The sequence below is a fragment of the Panicum hallii genome, chromosome 5 (genome assembly GCF_002211085.1).
Source record: "Panicum hallii strain FIL2 chromosome 5, PHallii_v3.1, whole genome shotgun sequence".
NCBI classification, from domain to species: domain Eukaryota; kingdom Viridiplantae; phylum Streptophyta; class Magnoliopsida; order Poales; family Poaceae; genus Panicum; species Panicum hallii.
Window position 1 is genome coordinate 55,820,914 of NC_038046.1, and position 19,070 is coordinate 55,839,983.

The following is a 19,070-nucleotide window of genomic DNA, read 5'->3' on the forward strand; positions in this document are numbered from 1 at the left end:
CCAGTCGTGTCTCGGGGGCGCGTCTGACCCGTGCGGCGTTTCTCAGGTTCTGGCAGGCGGTTAGGCGCACGCTCATGTCAACGCCGCTCTAAAGATTTTAGGTTTGTGCCGTGATCTTCGCGGCAGGATTGATATCCAGTCCACACCCTACTTAAGGTCTAACGGAGCGTCCACGGATCGGATCAGTGGGATAAATTTCCCAGTTAGAGCTAAGTATAATGAGGAAAATGTACGAGTTGCCACATCACATCAGTACTGGGTGGAGGAAAGAGGGGAGAAACGGGCTGCAAACTTCCATGTAACCTGTATCAAATTTTGAACGGGGAACAATTATATGAATTAGTTATTGGATAGGCTAAAACTCTGCAAATGATAAGGTACTAGTATAAAATCAGCAACAGACTAAATTTTTAGTCATACTCATAGCAGTGTTCGGAAGAGTGGTCATCAAATTACTACATGCTCTTCCTCTCCTTCCACCTTTCGATGCCTAGCTTTACATCGGACGGTCCAGATATCCAGGCACGGTCCTGTGATCCTGTCGCCATCGCCTCTCGACCGTTGCCACAGGGACAGGAAGCAGAGCCGCGGCGCGGGCGCGCGGCCGAACGACCCTCCCCCTCCCTCGTCCTCACTCATGGCGTCGCCGCCGCCGGGGCCTCCGGCGTGGTCGGTGGCCGTACGCCTAAGGCACCGCTGGGGGCTGGACATCCGCGCCGCAGCGGAGAACGTGCTCCCCGGATGGGGCCGCGGCGGGGAGCGCCTGTCCCTGCTGCTCCGCTTCCGCCGCCGCCTCATCCTCACCGTCACCTCCCAATGCGGCGCACGCCCTGCGGCGGCCACGCATCCCGGGACGCCGCCGCGCGGGTGCAAGATCCTCCGCTTCCTGCGGAGCAGGTGGGCGCGGCGGCCGCGGGTCGCCTCCATCTGGCGGCGCAAGAAGTATCCCCCGGCGCGCGTCGCCGCCGCCTCGCCGCCGGGCCACCGGGCTCAGGTGATCCCGTCCCCCGTATTCTCGGCAGGTTAATCTCCCGTCCCATCCAGTTCACGCTTGGTCTGAGACTTCTTGGCTTCTTGTGTGGCTGCAGCAGAGTCGAACGCCGACGCGGCCTGGCTTCTTGGCAATGGCATGCCCGCCGACGTCGGCGGCGGCGCTGCGGTTCGCCGTCGCCGCCGTCGCGGTGGTCGTGGTGTTCCGCATCACGGTATGCCACATCGTGCACGCCTGTTTCTTGCTGTGTATGATCAGATCAAGCTACGCAATGCTATCTGAAACAGTTTCACGAATTGAGCACGGCTGAACTCTGAATCCAGGTGTGCATCGGCTGCTGGAACTGGCGAGGAGGACGCGACGGCGAACGGATTGCCCGATGGGCGAAGTTCTTGGAGTTGATGGAGCATCATCCTCCTCCCTACCACAAGTACAAGTGGCTGCTTGGCGTGCCCAAGCGAGGATTGGAGTGGATCTTAAGCAAGTAGAGATCTGATTCACCCAGGTGGCCAGGTCAGATTAGAAGGCGGCTGGGTTAGTAATTAGGAAGGGTTCCTGATACACACAGCCTATGTTAATTTAGTGTTCGTGTTATAGATGATGATGGTTGGGGTTTGTACAATCAAATAGACTGATCTGATGTCGAGGTTCAAAACAGACATTGATCTGATTTTGTGTCTTTACAATACCAATTCAATAGTGTCCACATTATCAGAGGGGGGGGGGGGGGGGGGGAAGGTTTCCACAGGGGGATCTGCCAGTGTGAGATTTGTTGAAGTTCACTAGTTCAGAATAGAAAATCTCTGGTACATTTTGTTTGCAAAATCGAATAGGCTACATTTCTGTAGCTTCTGAGGAACCTTACATAATGTTCAGAAATCTAATAGATTACACTGTATAACATCAGACAGCCCTCGCGGAGTTACTAACAGACAAAAATTCACAGATCTCAAGTCCACAGGTGTACGATGAGTCGAGCTTGTGGTGAAAACCAACACTACGAAACTGATGGGTGAAGGAAACATTAGTATTTTCAAACAGACATTATCAAAGAGTGAGGTGCACTTAAAATGAACAATGGACATGGAGGAGCCCATAAGGCACCTGTAGGTGCTTTATCCTGCGTTTACGGGAGTCAAATGAGTTCCCTCCTCACCTACATCATCATTTCCTCCCCCTGATGATAACAGGTTCAAATCAGTAACATGGATGAATGTTGGATACACTTTTAACTTCTGACTCCATGGCTCGCACTAAATTCACTTAAAACACGAGAGAAGACTGAAAATGGAAAGTCTGTTTCTGCTGTTTACCTGTTAGACGCTTTTCGGAAGGGCATGGGGTCCATCCTCCACTATCCTAAATCGTGTATCCTGTATAAGAAGCATATTGAAACTTCATTATATGGAGAAAGTGTTCAAGCAAAATATGATATTCATAAAAGGTTATTATGCAACAACATTTGATAAGTTTGACACAAGGATTATGCATCAAATAAAGTTGCACATCTCCAAAGTATATTTTTAATTTTGGAACACTTCCAATCATTTCCAAAATGACGCAACAGAACAGCATCATTAGGACACATGTAATTCAGAATCTTCTAAAAGTAACGGGAAAAAGAGCAGTACAAAATTGTTACGACCTAGTTGATCTACATTACCTTTTCTAGCTTGTCCTTCATTGGTGTAGGCACCAATATCTTCTGAACACAAAGCCGCCGGAGAACACGTTGTTCAAGCATAAACTGATACTGAACATCACTGTTGTCTGGTGACACACATGCTATGATCTTCTTCTCAATCCCCACCTCCTCTAGATAGCAGAAAACATATTGACATGATGACATGGCTTTTCGAGAGAGAAAGCTATGGAGAAATGAGGAACGAACCTCCAATGAAAGGAGACTGGAACATAGCATTTAGTTTAGAATGATCTCCAACATCATGAATCTTGCTTCTCGAATGCATTGGAGTTTTGAAGTCAACACCAGGATTGTCTCTAGTAATGGACAATGAGAGAGCCTCCAGTAAATCTATGAAACATACAATAATTTAGAAAAAGAAAATTGAGGGGCACAGTACTTACAGCTTTTCTCCTGTTACAGGTCTAACATGAGTTTGAACTTGGAACAATTCTGCTGAGGTTTCCTGAAGGCAGCTTAAGTTCGCAGGAATTTGTGTTGCTGCTGCTGAAGTTTCCTTCTGTGCTTCAGAACAATTGGACACTTCTGAGCCATTAGAACTTGTTCCCGTTCCATTCATCTCATTTTTGTGATCTGCAGAGATCCGAAATGTTTCTGTCAACAGCCTAGTATCTGGTTTCTCAGACGCCTCAATCTTGACTTCATTCTTATCACTGTTTTTTCTAGCAAGCAGGCCACTAAACTCAAGGTCGCCCCGTAAAGTGTCATTACTAACATGGCTACCACCCCAAAATGTGTTTGATTCTGACTCCTGGAAATTAAAACCAGGACTGAACCCATGCCTGAATGAACCCTTGCCAGAAGGCTGTGAGCACGTACTGTGTCCACCGACAGTTTTTCTTACAGAATTCACTGCTTTCTCAGCAGGGAAGGATTCTGTGCTTCGATTGCTGAAAGTTGGAAAATTATCTTCTTGCTTCCTGTCCACCTTCTGTCCAAAGAACGTGCTCATATCAATGTCACTCTGAAGATTCTTGGTCCGGAATGGGCTTGATAATTCAATTTTATCGCCAAACACATCTGAAACAGGCTGCTGCATGTGAATGCCATCTTCAAAAATGGCATTGTCAGGTCCGTGAGAAACAGGACGAACTTTTGAAGCAGATCTCTTTTCGGTTGACTCCACAGTTTGATACATGCTCAAATCTGGAGAAGCATGGAAAGAAGATTTATCTTTGGGCATTACGGTGCAACTTGATTGGTTAGTTAGTCCAGTGCTACCCTTCAGATGGAAATTAGGAGAATCCCAATTGGAAAATTTCTCGTTAAGTGATAAACGGCAGCTCGGCTCTTGAGTTCTTGGCTGCTCAGTAACACTTTCTGGACAATAATTTGTTCCAAGTATCCTCTGATCTGTTGTTCCTTTTCTACCCACCTTTTCTGGATTGTTAAATAGTGACCTCCCATGAAGATGTGCATCCATATCTGGAATATCTAGCTTATCCAAGCTTATATGAAACTCATCCTTCTGGTTCATCTCATTCTTTACTGATGGTGATGGTTTCTTCATTGCTTTTCTACCCACCTTTTCTGGACTGTTAAATAGTGACCTCCCATGAAGATGTGCATCCATATCTGGAATATCCAACTTATCGAAGCTTATATGAAACTCATCCTTCTGGTTCATCTCATTCTTTACTGATGGTGATGGTTTCTTCATTGCTTTAAACCCAAAAAAAGGGGGAAAGGTCAAGACATAGGTTTTGCGTATGTAAACCCTAGTCCACTAGGAAATGCATCCCATAAAGAGCCTTTGATGAAGATAAAAGAAGTCAAGAGTGAAAATTACTGACCTGCAGCAGACGAGCATGATTCTTCACTGCAAAGAACAATTTTGAAAGGATCAGCAAGAAAATTCTTAATGATTTTGCATGACATAAAAACATTTAAGGAACCAGGAGCCTAGAACCCATTCTCATACACAGATTCAAGTAGATCCTCCAATACCTTATTGGGCTCCTCCTTTTCTCTGAATCATCTACAGTGTCGAAAGACCAAGCAGAAGCACCAAAAGTGCCATTTGAGTTGAAGGTTTTCTTACTTGGTGGGTGCCTGACAAGAATGACAGAATGATCAGAACCATTGAATGTAATGTGCATGAGGCTTTAGTATGCTGACCTTTCCAATTCGAAAAGTCCAGTGCCCTCATCATCATCCATCAATGAATGATCATAAAACAGGTCATGTGATGGTGGAATTCCTAGGATGAACATCGCAATTAAGAAACACAAAGATCTCAGAGCAGAAAAAAGGACAGCCATGATTTAATGACAGTAAGGCAAGTGTACAATGAAAGCATACTGCTAGGCTGACTTAGTCCACAATGTAACAGATAAAAGAAAGAGAATACACCACAAATTCCATGTATCTCACAGATGTCAGAAGAAAAGCAGAACTACATGAATGCTGAGCACCATTTTACAAGTCTGCTAGGTGGCTGGTGGCTGATGAACTAAGAACAGGTGAAGCAACTTTCCAACCAAAGTTTGGCACCTTGTGCACAAATCCAGTCATTTCAGAGATATCACAAGAAAAGCAGAACGGCATGATTGTGGAACACTGTTTTACAAGCCTACTTCGACCATGCTAGATTGCTAGGTGGGCTTGTCACTGATAAACTAAGTGTAAAGCAGGTTTTCAAAACCAAGTTGGGCAACATGCCAGAGATCAGTAATGTTCTAATAGGATTGGGAGTCTGGGAGATATGAAATCACGGTCACTTCATCATCATAGAATAAGTGCACCCTAGCTACAAATTAACACAGAATGCCCACTGTTTTTTTTTTTGTTACAGAGATGTTACTGGTCTGTGAGGTATGGGAAACAAAGAAAGATAGACAGAATTCTAACCTGTATTCTTAAATCCTGTGCTAGATCTTGTTGAGTTTCTGCAGGAAAAAACTATATTATTTGTGCCTGGTAGAACATGTTAGGCCTATTAGTCAAACCTATGTATATGTGGAGTAACCTTCGCTCTGGAGAGTATCCATCTTTAAATCCATAGCCACTTGTATCAAAATGTTCCTCTCTTTGATTAGGAAAATGATCCTCTGAATTAAATTGATCTATCCTCCAGAGTCTATCAGAATCCTCATCAACAAGATTGCCATCTGATCTCATATGCTTTGCTGTTCAGAACAAAACATTAGAATAAATGAATATAAAGTGTAATATTTTCTGATCACTCATGGGACTAGATAGTAAGATGGCACAGCAGAACTTACATTGCCATTCCTTTTCAGCTTGAGGTTCATAAAACATGTCTTCATCCTCAAGATAGAGGTCAGCATTATGGTTCTCAGATGAATCCGGAAAATAGCAGTTAAACTGTTTCCTCCTTTCATAGCCTGATTCATTTAATGTACTGCCCATTTTGGCTGATAGTCTTCGCTCCTTCAACATATTGATACTATTCATAGAATCCTGTTACAAAAGCAATACAAAAAATAATTTTTTTTCTAAAAATGGTATGATTCAATTAACACATCTAGCTATGATAAGAAATTGGCTGTAAATTTTTTTCATGAGGTATAATGAAAAATGTCAGTCATATAAGTTATATAAGGAGAAGTTTTCTCCAATGAGTGCACCGAAGAATTTCAAGGTAAACAAACAGTAGAAATAATAAAATGAAAGACTGACAACTCAAATTGGATCCACCTTAATTACTAAAACAACATTTTTTCTATAATTAAACATCCCTTCAAATTCTTGTCTGCCCATATTTTCTCCTCCTTTTTATTAAAAAAAGTTGGGATCTGGTTTCAAGGAGTAAGGAGTCTGAAATTCTCACCAATGCCTTTGTGACATCAAAGGGGATAGACCGTTTTGTTTTATGTGTGGACCGCATGGCCTTTGGAGGCAAAGGTAAAACCCTGCATCGCCACATTAAATGCAAAATAGGTTTAGATTTGGATGTAACACTGAACCTGTGTGAAAGCCACAGGCATGACTTGTATCACATGAGAAGAAAGTTTGTTGTTCTCAAACAATTGTGCTTTAACTTGGCTATAGTCAAGGTGGACAAACTAGACCATTTAGACAAGAGCCTATCTGAACTGGACCAGGTGACAGTTATTCTAGGTCTCAAGGGCAAGATAATGACTACTGATGAACTTGATTGCTGCAACACGAACAAGATTTGAGGATAGTATCTAAACTTCTAAAGTGCAAGAATTTTTTTCCCTAGAGGTATGTAAAATAGGACTCTTTCCATGATTATGGCACTGTTTGCACCTATGGTTACTTTGTTTTGTAGAAGTCTCAACCAACCATTGAGAAATATCCATTAACAGAAGTAAGTGTTCATACTACCATTTGTCATTATTTAAACTTCATCACACACTTTATAGCTCAAATATTCATATGGGACATATATTAAATTAATAGTTCAAGCTTTATCACTCAACCTATTGATTGGCCTCGGTGAATGGGGAGGTGTTTCCATCTTGATATGACCAAGGCCTGAAACAGAAGCAGATGAATGTCTAATGAACCACTATAGCATGTTGTTAAAAGAGACGAAAGGCAGGGAACTAAGGTTGATCACCAACAACAGGCGGACTACAGAGCTCACACAACTTCACAGCCAAACACATACACATTTGCTATCAAATTCTACTACGATCTGAACATAAGGATGCAGTTAATGTGCAAATCCTTTGAGAAAATACATGTAACAACAAATCAGTAATATTAAAAAAAATACAAGTCCAGAATTTGAGGTTTTGCTGTGGAGTGATCTGCAAGTCTACACAGCATGTCTTCGAGTAAGCACAGGCAAATCGCTCATTTTCACAACTGATGCAAAACTAGTTATTATAGTAAGCCACTAAACCATACGAAATAAGCAGTTAAATAAATAGTGATTATGCTGGGATCTAGGCAATAAGATGATTATGAGCTCAATGTTATCGAAACATGCACCTTTAACAGAAAATGAAGCATGAAGCTCACAGGCAGGTCGCATGGTAGACTTATTCTTTGATCCCTCATAACTGACCAAATCAATAAGTGAAATTTCTGCAAGTAAAAATCATAGTCAAACATGAGTTTCTCAGCTATACAACTTATGAATGGATACAGTTTATTTTATGTTTATAGATCAAGTTTTTAATTACACAGCACCAGACATCAACTGCTACTTCCTCTAGTTCCAAGCAATAACAGCTGACCAAATTAAGCATTTCTATTAAGTCTTACTACCTTCCATCAGAAATGTATGCCATTTTTGGATTTCTACTTGTCAAACTACTTTAACTTTGTACAAGTTCCAACTTAGGTTTGCCAGTTTCTTATTGTAACATCCCAATTTGTCTTGTCGAGTTGGCAACTGCCCGTGGGCAGAACTATTTCCTTCTTAACTCAAAGATATGCGGCTCTACTACGTGTTCTTGAAGAAAAAGCCTTTTAAACTTTGACCATGAATACATAGAGAATTACATAGATTCATAACATAAGATATACTTTGCTAGATTCATCATGAAAAGTGGTTTTATAATATATAGTCATCTTTAATAGAAATGCCATATTCTTATAGAAATGACTAGTCAAAGTGTTGTTTTGTAGTTGTAGACCATCCCAATGTCCTAAATATCATACATTTGTGATTAGAGGGATTATTATTTTGATAATGCACAGACTTGAGAAGTAACTTAATCAGTAGGGACAAGAGAAATGATTGGTAGTATTGAAGAAACATCACCACTTTGGCATTCCAGATTTTGAATTTGCTTCCTGGTGCCATAGTTTGTAGATGGGGATATTTTACAAGCAGGGGGTTCTTCATGAGAATTTACAGCTGCTGCAACACCTTGATGACCAAAGGGTGATGACAATCTGCCAATGCACAAGATGTCAATCTCATAAAACAAGACAAAGTCAGGCACATTCTTACTATGCTTTGTGGAGATAATGACCTTGGCTGAGAGCCTGCAGAATAGAAGAAAAAATAATATTATGATAAACTGTACAGTAACAAAAGGGCGCATTACACACTTCATAAATTAATACTATCGTCAAAGCTCATTCTTCTTTTAGCAGCCACATATTTGACAGAAGAACACATATATTTACAACTACCTCCAGTTCAAATTAGATGTCATTCTATAACTTGGCTTAGACCTTTTCAAAATAGGCCATGAATATTTTTAAAAAATCAGATACGGCATCGGAGATTTTTAGTACCTTTTACCACCATGTGATTACTGACTAGGGAAAAGTGATGATCAAAATTATGCTTGGAAGGCCACAATAGATTTCTAAGCGGCAAGTAAAAGATACTGGAGGGAGTACCTAGCCTGTTAATTTTGTGGATATGTATGGTACTATGGTCATCTCCATGTCCTAGGTAGAAAAAATGAAATGCCATATGCGCAAGAAAATAAGTTACTTTTGATGAGTTTCCTCGACTGATGTACAGGAGACTGCACCCTTACCTGCTTCCTTCATGTTGCTATTGCATAAAGAAGTGGTCTTCTTTATTGCCTCTGTAGGGGGACCATCTGAAAGCGTGCAATCCATCTGTGGTATAGCACCATCTGCACCTGACATGATAGTAAAACAATCATCATAAGAAAAATCTCCCAAGGCTGACATTACTTGTTTTACTTGTACAGAAATTACAGATAATATGCAGAAGGGCAATACGATGAACCACAGAAAAATAAAGCTCCCACTGAAACCTCAATAATCAAAACATATAGGAACCTCACTTGTGGATTCATTATGATGACTAATTGGAGTTGCCAGATTGTTGATGTTTAGAACATCAAGTGATCGAGGCTCCTGATCACGTGAAGCTTGACCTCCTGCTACATTATCCTGGTTCTGTAGCTCTGGCCTCTGCTGTTGCCGTCTCTTTTGTTCGAAGTACTGCCTTTGTCTGCCGAGCATTGTTTGATCAAGGATGGCTCACTCAGTTTCATCAACACAAAACGAATATGACTAGCACCACAGCATACATTTTTACTAACTGAAATCAGTGAAAGCACCAAAGTACCTGCTCTGTGTTGACTTCCTGGACTGGTCATTTCAGCCAACCAAGCAGAACCCAAAGCCACCAAAACATAACCAAATGTTAGCAGCATGTCACAATTCGTTAAAACACAGCTACATGCAATCATCGTTCTAGAGTTTGAATGCCAGCCATAAACCATCGTTGCAAAAGTGAAGCACAAAACAGGCGAAATTCATGCTAGTAGCCCAAATCAAATGACGTGAAGTACAACACGAATGAAATTTAAGGTAGAGATTGGATACTCACGGCGTACACCTTCCGCCTCGAACCGCCCATCCATTGCAGCATTACAGCAATTATGAACAATCCCCCCAACTGCGAAATCGAAACGAGGAACAAGCTCAGAACCAGGGGCCAGAATGGGTGTACATTTTTGCCCCCAAAAAATCGAAGTAGGTATAATACATATTGCAACTGGTTGATCCGAATACAGGTAGCATACATTAGGTTTTGGGGTGCCCCGTTTCGCACGGCAGGAAGGGAAGAGAAGGGGCGAGCATACCTGGTGGGTGCTCGTCGCCGGCGGAGACGTGGCGAAGGGCGCCGCCGCGGCCGAGAGAGAGAGAGAGAGAGAGAGAGAGAGAGAGGTGTTTTTTTTTCCTCCTTTCGCTTCGATTCGAAATAGAGGGGGCGGCGATTTGGGTGAAGCCGTGAAGGTGAACGCCCAGCAGGCCAGCAGGGCCGTCTCGTAGCAGCGTATTGCTGTTTTTTTTTATCGGTGTATAATATCTAATCTAATAACAAAATTCCTTTTTTTGAAACACAATAACCGTCCACGCACCATAGAGCCGTTAATCTAATAAGATTTTTTTCGAATTTCAAGATACCGAAATTCTTGATTTACTTTGATGAACTTAAACAACTGAGCCCATTTTGATTTTTTTTTTAAATAATAGTATGGCACATCGGCGAAGGGAAGACGGACAATTGACGGGTGTGCCTTGGTAGAAGGAGACGGCGCTAGTCTCAGGCTCTCAGCAACACAAGTACACGACCCCGGTGGGTGAAGAGCCGAAGACATCACAGTTCAGAGAAAAATGACTCGGCTCAGAACACATTCCGTTTTTTCTTTTGAGAAGACATCGAACACATTCTACAACAGAATTGCAGAAGGCAGCAGCAATGCCTGCCTCCAGCAATCGAATCAGGACTCAGAACTCCATGTGCAATTGCGCTGCAAGTTTATCATCCTCGTCTTCGCCACGCTTCTTCAGTTCTTCTGCAGCTGCACATCGAAACGTTACCGCGAGTTTGCCATTCTGGAATCTGAAGTCTGAGATCAAGCACCAATGGCTCCCGGCCGCATCACCCGGTTCCGCCCTGTGCAGCAAGCTGAGCGAAGCAGCCGGAGTAGATGTCGAGCACCTTCTTCAAGTCCGCGGCGCTGGCCGTCCACACGTGCCCCGGCGACGCCTCTGGGAGGCCGCTGGCCACGTCCTCGCACCTCTCCTCCACCAGCGCCGCCTCGCGGAGCTTCCCCTCCCGCCACAGGCTCTTCACCAGCAGCGCCTTGGTGGGCGCGTCGGGGGCCACGCCCGCCGCGCGCATTTCGTCGAACACCCTCAGCGCGAGCGCCGCGCGCTCCCGCTTGCAGTAGGCCCTCACCAGCACGCTGTACATGTACCCGTCGGGCTGGAGCTCGCACTGCCGCACCAGCCCCAGCAGCCGGTGCACGCCCTTGAGGTCGCCAGCGCCGGCCAGGTGCTCCATCAGGCCGGAGAAGGTCTGCAGGTCGGGGAGAACGCCACGCGCCATCATCTCCTCGAGGAGGTCCATGGCGTCGAGCGCTCTGCGGCATTTCGCCATCGTCCGCAGTAGCGACGAGCAGAGCAGCGCAAGGTTGGGCCGCGAGATGGGGCCGCAGATGGACTCGGCCTCCCGGAACACCCTGGTCGCCGCGTCGGCCTTCTTGGAGAGGCCGTAGAAGTCGATGACGAGACGCACGGTGGCGAAGGGGAGAAGGATGCCGTCGGCCCGCACCTTGGCGAGCAGGCGCTCCACCAGCTCGACGTGGCCGGCGCGGGCGAGGATGGCAACCATCCTCGCCACCGTGTGGCGGTCATGCGCGAACCCGCCGGGGCGGCATGCCACCCAGCAGAAGAACTCCCACGCCGTCTCGGCCTTCTTGAACGCGCGCAGGAGCTTGCACACCAGCCGCGGCGTCCAGACGAGCCCGGCGGCCTCCAGGTCGGCCACCTCTCGCGGGTCCCAGCCGTCCAAAGCCCTGGCGAGCTCGCGCGGGTCGAGCCATGGCTTCAGGCTCTGCTTTTCGCTGTTGCCTCTGTCCCTGTCGCCATGATTGGCATCGCCGTTGTCGTCGTCCTCCTCCTCGCTGACTCCTTCTCCCTCGACGTCGTCCACGGCGTACCCGATCCTTGCGTTGGGTGAAAGCTCCTCGACGAAGTCCTCCGTGCCATCGATATGACCAGCTCCCCGCATGGCGGCGATGGCAGCGCGCATCTGCGGCCCTGGCATGACGCCATCGACAGCCGCCATCTCACGGACGAGCCACCGGAGCTGGTCGAACCTGTCCGCCGCCGCGAGCGCCTCGGCGAGCACGTTGTACTGCCGGGTGGTCCGCCGCACGCGCAGCGACGGCAGGACGCGGAACACCTCGAGCGCCTGGTCCACGAACCCCGCGGAGGCGAGGTGGGCGATGACGACGGTGTAGGTGCGGGCGTTCGGGAGCGCGCCCTCGCGGACCATGCCGCGGAACGCCTCGACGGCGGCGCCGTGGTCGCCGTCCCGCGCGTGGAGCTCGATGACGACGTTGTGCGCCTCCGCAGGGCGGCGCGGCGCGGCCGGGAGGGAGCCGAGGGCTTCGAGCGCGGCGGCGCGGTCCCCCGCGGCGGCGAGGAGGCGGAGGCGCGCGAGCGGCGGCGCGGGGAGCGGGAAGGAGGCGAGGTGGGCGCGGAGGTCGGGGAGCGCGGCGAGGGAGGCGAGGCGGGCGGCGAGGGCGTGGTAGAGCGGGAGCGGCGGCGGCGGCGCGGAGGGGAGCGCGCGGAAGAGGGAGAGCGCGGAGGACGGCGTGGGCGCGGCGCGGATGGCGTGGAGCGCCACCACGGGGTCGTCGGGCGGGGGAGAAGGAGGGGAGGAAGGGGAAGAGGAGCGGAGGCGGAGGCGGAGGGAGTCGATGAGGCGGGCGCGGCGGAGGTAGAGGGCGACGCGGGTGGTGGTGGCGGCCGCGACGGGCGGGGGCATCGCGTCGGCGGAGAGACGCAGCCGGCGGCGGCTGAAAGCCTGAAACAAGCCGAGGACTCAAGTGTGGGCTACTATACTGCGACCGGGACGGCTGAACGGGCCTCTGGGCCGTCCGATCCATCGGGTTTGGGAGATGGACGGTGCACACATCTCGTATCTTGCCAGTTTTTATTTTCTTGAAAAGGAAAATGAAAAGAAATCAAACGGGCATTTATCCCTAGAATTTGAAATCTATAGTTGAAGAACTAAACTTTGAAAAAAGTTATGCAAACCATCTACTTGGGATGCCTTGTTGCTGATTGTTCCCCCACACATCTGAATAATCATGTCACTTGACGCAGCAAACAATTCTTCCATCCCATGAGAAATGAAACGAGACTCGAGAAGCAGCGTATTCCATATTCAGACTTGAGAAACTGAAGCACCTACGCAGCTTGATGTGAAACTATTGTGAACTGTGCATGATGTGCAAAAAAAAGAAACAAAAATGGAAAAAGTTTAAGGATAACAGTTAACAGACACAAGGCATTTGTTGCTAACAGAATGGCACAACTAATCAAACGCCGACACACAACGAACGTTAAAGAAACAATAGCCAATGTATAGGTTTGACGAGACATCTGTTAAAACAACAGGAGGGGCTTGGAGACCGATCTCTGAAGTCGGTCGGAGCATCCAACTGAGAACAGCTGAGAACCAACTTGACCGTTCCATCTTCTACTGAAATTTTCCGTTCACGCGGAAGACGCGGTGCAGGTGATAGAAGATAGCATCACCAGCATCAGAATTTCCCTCTCAATTTCTTCCACCATTCCCTGTGATTTTCTAGCACGCGATACAAACGAAAAAACAGCAACTGAACAAAGGGACAAAGCATACCGTAGATGCTATCAGCACCTGCCGAGCCCAAAAAAACAGTAGCAGCAGAAAGATACTGATAGTTTCCAGATAGCAGAATGCTAAACTGCCGTGATAGCGTGTGGACACAAAAGCAATCTCAACTCAGGAGTGGTTAAATATTTGGAATAAATGGACTGCAGGTTCAGAAATTCACAGCACTAAGACATGCATGTCTTTCTGCAATGCCAGCCCAAGAGGGTGAAGTCATGAAAGAGTATTGAAGCTTCTATGAACCCTTTCCCCGGAGATTGTGCTCACCTCACCGGTGTCGCGTGGCCACTAGATGGTCTTGATCAGGCCTTGCTGCAGTTGGCTGAGCAGGATCTCTGATCATTCAGAGTGACTGCGGGCTGTGTTCAGGTCCTGAACCTGGTGGTGTTAGAAAGAACTCGGGGGCAGCAACTCGATCCGAGACACGAGGCAGGAAAAACTCCACTCTTGGAGAAAAGTTTCCGACGACCCTCTTTCGGTCAGTGCGAAAGCAAATTCAGTCCAAACTCGATGATCTTGCTTTCGTAAAAAAATTGCATGCACATACAGGCTCATACCATTTCCTAAGAAAGAGCCGACCTTCGCTTGACTTATCAGGTCTCCAGTTGGTGGAGACGTAGACACAAATTCACAAATCACATCTCTGCAATTGTAGAAAAATGATACTACACTTTCCCACACTGGAAGTTAGGCCATACTTTATTGTAATTGTTTAAGTAGTTGGGAACCACTTAAAAACTGTTCAAGTTCAATAATTAGTGGGGGAAAAAAGGGAGATGCAAAAGAGGAACATGAAGAAGAAACCTTAACTAATGTAGTTTCTTCATGAATCCTTCTCCAAAAATAAAAATTAACATAAAACCCCCTCAAATTTTTTTGACCCCCTCAAAAAAATAAAAATTATAGGATTATCTGATGATTTGTGACCAATGAAGAGTGCTTACGTACGTGGCAAACGTGAGAAGAAAGCTGCAATGTGCGGGTTTTTGTAGAACTGCAATGTGTGGCATTTGTTCTTTGGTTTAGAGGCTACCATGACAATGTATCCGAAACGCAGATAGAAATTGAGCGGAAAGATCATAATTTCTCACATACTCAATCTAAATTAGTTATTTGTTAGTTCAATTTGAAAGTTTACAGAAGGAGCCTATCCGAAACTAGAATTTTTTACTATTGCGCATGCGAACATTAAGTAAGAAATTTTGAATCACGAAAGAAATTCACAATTAACATCTCCAATAGGCTTGATTCTTCCAAGAAATTCCATTTTTTATGTTTATTTTTCTCTGAAGGCTATGCGGCAAACATACATTTTGTTCTAAAAATAATGAACAAGACCTTGTTAATAAAACACAAAAAAATCAATTATGACGTTTCAAAACCTTAACCATCACCGATCTCTGAAGTTCTGAAGTTCATGTAGCATGTGTTGTTAATTTCCTATCATCTGAACTTCTTAAGTTCATGCATATGCTGTCAATGTAGCATTCCCATTGTTTTGTTCTGTCTCTGCAGAGCTTGACAGTGCACCACTTCTGTGCTGGCGAAGGCACAAACCGCAGTTGGGTTGGGGGTGTCGACAATCCTGGTCACACACTCAAACTGAACTGCTCACTGAAGATAAATGTTCGCAACCCCTCTACAATGTTTGGCATCCATGCTTCCTCAAGCTCGACTCGGCTCATGTACTCGGAGATCGCAGTTACCAACGGCCAGGTAACATCTCGCCTAACGTTCAGTTACAAACATCAGAATTCCCCTACCATGTGGCCTGCAGTTCGAGAAGTTTTATCAGCCAAGGACAAGCTGTCGCGTGGCCTCTGCGATCCTGCACGGCGAGAAGACGCCCCTCTACGAAGCCGGCGCTATGCTTGCTCCGTCCAACGCCGGAGGCAGGGTGCCATTGACGCTAGAACTGGCCGTCAGAAGCAGAGGGTATGTGATGGGGTCATGGGGAAGCTTGTGAGGGTGACGCGCGAGGCATGTGGGATGCCCGATTGCCATCGATCCCGGCAGCTCCAAGCCAATTTAGGTTCCGTCAGCGCGCTTGAAGTCGCACCTGAGGCAGGTGGCAGCTTGAGCTGCAGAGGGAACTCAAACGGGAAGGACAAGAAATCCTTCAGGGTTCAGACTGCGAGCAAGAATTGGGAGCAATCCTTCAGCTGGTTGGCATGGCGCTACAAATCTTGAACTTAATTAATCCGTTGGTCGAAGCGAGACCTAGAAAATGCAGAGCAGTCAGACACTTGCAGATGGCCAGCAGGCAGGCTGCGGCGGGGTCGGTCCGGCGTCAACGCGCGGACAGAATCGCCATGGCGAAAAAATCTGGGGAGAGGGGGACCATGGATGGAGGTGAGCATCGGGAGGACGGAATGCGTTGTTTCCCTCGCCCGGCCACCATGGATAGCTGCTTCTCTTCCTCGCGCTCTGGCGGTCTGGCCCGCCGAGGCGCTGCGGGAACGGCGGCAAGTCCAGATGAAGGCGGCGCCCTCGGCGGCGATCGTGGGGTCGACGGCGCCGCGGTCGAAGGAAGGTGGCGCCGGATGTTCGGGCACGGGATTGGCGGCTGCCGCCTCGTCGGCAACCGGCCTGAAAGTTTGCATACACCCCCCTATCGCCATACAATAGTTTGCACTTAACCCCCTGAATCGGATCGCTATTATTAATCGCGATCCGATATTTTACATAAAAACCCCTGTTTATTTCCAAATATACCCTTCTCCTTCGTAAGGATAGCCCGTCCTCCCCTCCCGGCGATCCGCCGCAGCAGCTTCCGCCCGTACGCGTTGCTCCGAATGGAACGGGGGCACGGCGCCCCACCCGATGAGCTCGCTCGCTCTCCTTCTTCAGCGGCGGTGGCCAGGTGGCTGCGCGCGGCGGCGCAGCACCCGCGTCTGCGACGAAGCTCGAGCTGAACGCGCGCGGGGATTAGCGCTGAAGCCTAAAAGACGAGACCATCTGCAAGCACACCTCGTGATTGATCTTCCCAGCTAGAGCTAGCGCGAAGACGAAGGCGAAGATGACATCGCAAGACATGAATCTAATCCACCCAAGCGGACCGGCGGCATCCGCAGCGAAAGCGAGCTCTGCAGCTGCGGGCTTGCGGCTGCGGCAAGTCGGTAACCCGACGGTTCCTCTTTTTCCATCTCTCCCTATATTGCTCGTGTTACAACTTACAATCTCCATGAACCTTGTCCGGAGTTTGTGCTCAGCTCACCAGTCAGTGTCGCGTGGCTACCAGATAGTGCTTTCAGGGGCCTTGCATTGCTGCATTTCATTCAAGGGTTGAACAGGTTCTCTGATCATTCAGAGTGACTACGAGCTGTGGAAAGACAGGTAGGTCCTGAACCCGGTTCCGAGTGTCAGAAAAGAATTCGGGCGCCGCAACTCGATCCGATACACCAGACAGGAACACTCCATTCTTGGAGAGAAGTTTCCAACGACGCGTTTTCGGTCAGTGTGCGAGCAACTGCACAATTCAGTCCAAAAATCCATGATCTTGCTTTCGCGAAAATTTGCATGTACAGGCTCATGCCATTTCCTAAGGGAGAGCCGACCTTTGCTTGATCTATCAGGTCTCCTGTTGGAGCCTGGAATGTAGAGTTGGGGACGTAGACGCAAACTCACAAACCACATCTCAGCAATAGTCGAAAAATGGAACTGTCCTATAATGGAAGTTAGGGACATACTTTACTGTTGTTTAAGTAGTTGGGAACCACTCAAACTGTTCAACGATTAGTGGTTAAAAAGAGAGATGCAAAAGAGGAATATGAAGAAGAAACCTGAACTAGTTTAGTTTCTTCATGAATCCTTCACCAAAAATAAGAATTAAACAGGATAAAATCAGCGGAGTGCATGCATCTGGGCCTAAACAATTAAAGATAAGCCTGACCTTATCCTAAACTCAAAGATTACAACTGGAGATGCCGTTACAAAAAGAGATCCATCATCATTTTATAATCTTTTGAAGCTTCGTTTGCCCCTTCCACAGTATTATTGCCACGCATAATCATCAGGCCTAGGGGCAGATTATCTTCATCATTTTCTATCACAACCCATATTTCCTCGGGGTGCTTCCGCTGCAGACATTAGGCTAGAATAACCCTGGGGGATTGAGCCTTGCTTGGAACGTCATGGAGGCGAAATGAGACGCAAGCACTATCATCCCGCCCCGCAGCTTCTCCATGAATCTCTCCTTAATTAGTCATCTCTTCCATCGCTACTGGCTCCTCTTGTAGTTAACGGTCGTGCCGAGGAGGGCCAGGACGTCCTTGGCGTTGTAGCCGATGATGACGGCGGAGGCCACGGCGCCTCGCTTGAGCAGGGGCACGCCCGCGGTGTTCTTGAGCGCCAGGTTGCGGCCTTGAGCGTGGCGGCGATGGTGTCCTCCGCAGTGGGATGGTAGAGGCGTAGAGTTATGAGTAGCGTGGCCATGGCGTACGTTGCAGTCGGGCCAGTGTTGTACAACGCCAACCGCGGGCCTTCTTGCTGGTGACCTGCGTGCACATGCGTAGCACGTCATCCCCACGCACAAGGTTGCTGCCGCAACTAGCTAGCCACTAAGTAGTTGGATCTATCCGATCCATTGGAGCTCCATATTATCACCATAGATTACAAATGGTTAGGCCGGTGCTTCATAGGATCAATGGACCATTTCGGGTTCGCCTCCATGGAACAACCATCCTCACCTTTAACATTGTTAACAAGGGTATAGTCGGTAGAAGTGGAGTAACTTGACACTTTTGTTTTGCTTTATTTACGGAAGATCTGGGCCACGCTCATGAGAGGCCAGGAACTCCGGCTCCCAAGGAGATTGCCTCGCACATTCACAAAAGTTCTTCGTGGTTATCATCTAGCCAGTGTTCGTGCACTGTAACAGCTTTTGGCAATGATTGCGTGGATGATCGAGTTCGTTATGTTCATCGCCCTGTCTGCGAACAGAAAAGTTCCACACTATCAATTACCGTAGTTCTCGTTACCGTATACTCTCCTGATTTACAACTAGTAGTGTAGTCAATAGCTTTGCTTGGTTTTGATATCCATTAATTATGGACGAGACTAGTCCGTAGTGTTCAGCCTTCTTATACAAGTCGTCAAGTCGAGAATAGGAACGAGATCACGTTCCTTTTTATAAACTTCTTGCTGTATCTGAATAAGGCGTTTGGTCATACCCTTTTCGTCCGATGAGGGACAAACACGGTCCCACACTTGCAAAAGAGACCAGGTTTATCATACTAGTCCCCATGTTGTATTATTACTGACTG

At 47.2% G+C, this 19,070-nt stretch overlaps 2 protein-coding genes and 1 pseudogene across 4 annotated transcripts; 1 reads left to right on the plus strand and 2 right to left on the minus strand.

Moving 5' to 3' along the window:
* The first annotated feature begins 637 nt into the window (after positions 1-637).
* On the plus strand, positions 638-1,670 carry LOC112896033 (annotated as a pseudogene).
* Positions 1,671-1,728: 58 nt separating this feature from the next.
* On the minus strand, positions 1,729-10,268 carry LOC112891986. Of its 3 annotated transcripts, none has more exons than XR_003228631.1 (22): positions 10,217-10,268; positions 9,961-10,029; positions 9,697-9,719; positions 9,410-9,579; positions 9,134-9,241; positions 8,615-8,627; positions 8,401-8,534; positions 7,623-7,718; positions 7,106-7,160; positions 6,490-6,571; positions 5,921-6,119; positions 5,665-5,824; positions 5,547-5,584; positions 4,815-4,896; positions 4,644-4,748; positions 4,490-4,515; positions 3,080-4,358; positions 2,883-2,992; positions 2,655-2,806; positions 2,305-2,364; positions 2,096-2,168; positions 1,729-1,996 (listed from the first exon to the last, which is right to left on the minus strand). XR_003228631.1 is itself a non-coding variant. In XM_025959010.1 (22 exons), the coding sequence occupies exons 2-21, from the start codon at positions 10,000-10,002 to the stop codon at positions 2,308-2,310; spliced, it is 2,853 nt and encodes a 950-aa protein (XP_025814795.1). In that variant the 5' UTR covers positions 10,003-10,029; positions 10,217-10,268; the 3' UTR covers positions 1,729-2,168; positions 2,305-2,307. The 3 variants fall into 3 exon arrangements, 2 of the variants coding, with proteins under 2 accessions (XP_025814795.1, XP_025814794.1); XM_025959010.1 differs by having other exon boundaries at positions 1,729-2,168; positions 3,080-3,269; positions 3,348-4,358; XM_025959009.1 differs by having other exon boundaries at positions 1,729-2,168.
* A 472-nt stretch (positions 10,269-10,740) lies between these two features.
* On the minus strand, positions 10,741-13,023 carry LOC112891951 (pentatricopeptide repeat-containing protein At5g66631). The gene has a single exon (XM_025958966.1). It carries the CDS (start codon positions 12,913-12,915, stop codon positions 11,020-11,022), a length of 1,896 nt encoding a protein of 631 aa, XP_025814751.1. The 5' UTR covers positions 12,916-13,023; the 3' UTR covers positions 10,741-11,019.
* Between the last annotated feature and the right edge of the window lie 6,047 nt (positions 13,024-19,070).

Excerpts from the sequence above, each read along its gene's own strand:
- LOC112891986 (XM_025959009.1), bottom strand. The coding sequence starts at position 10,002 with ATGCTGCAATGGATGGGCGGTTCGAGGCGGAAGGTGTACGCC. Across the intron at positions 5,825-5,920 it reads AGCTGAAAAGGAATGGCAAT|CAAAGCATATGAGATCAGAT; the intron begins GTAAGTTCTGCT and ends TGTTCTGAACAG. Across the intron at positions 5,585-5,664 it reads GGATACTCTCCAGAGCGAAG|AAACTCAACAAGATCTAGCA; the intron begins GTTACTCCACAT and ends TTTTTCCTGCAG.
- LOC112891951 (XM_025958966.1), bottom strand. The coding sequence starts at position 12,915 with ATGCCCCCGCCCGTCGCGGCCGCCACCACCACCCGCGTCGCCCTCTAC.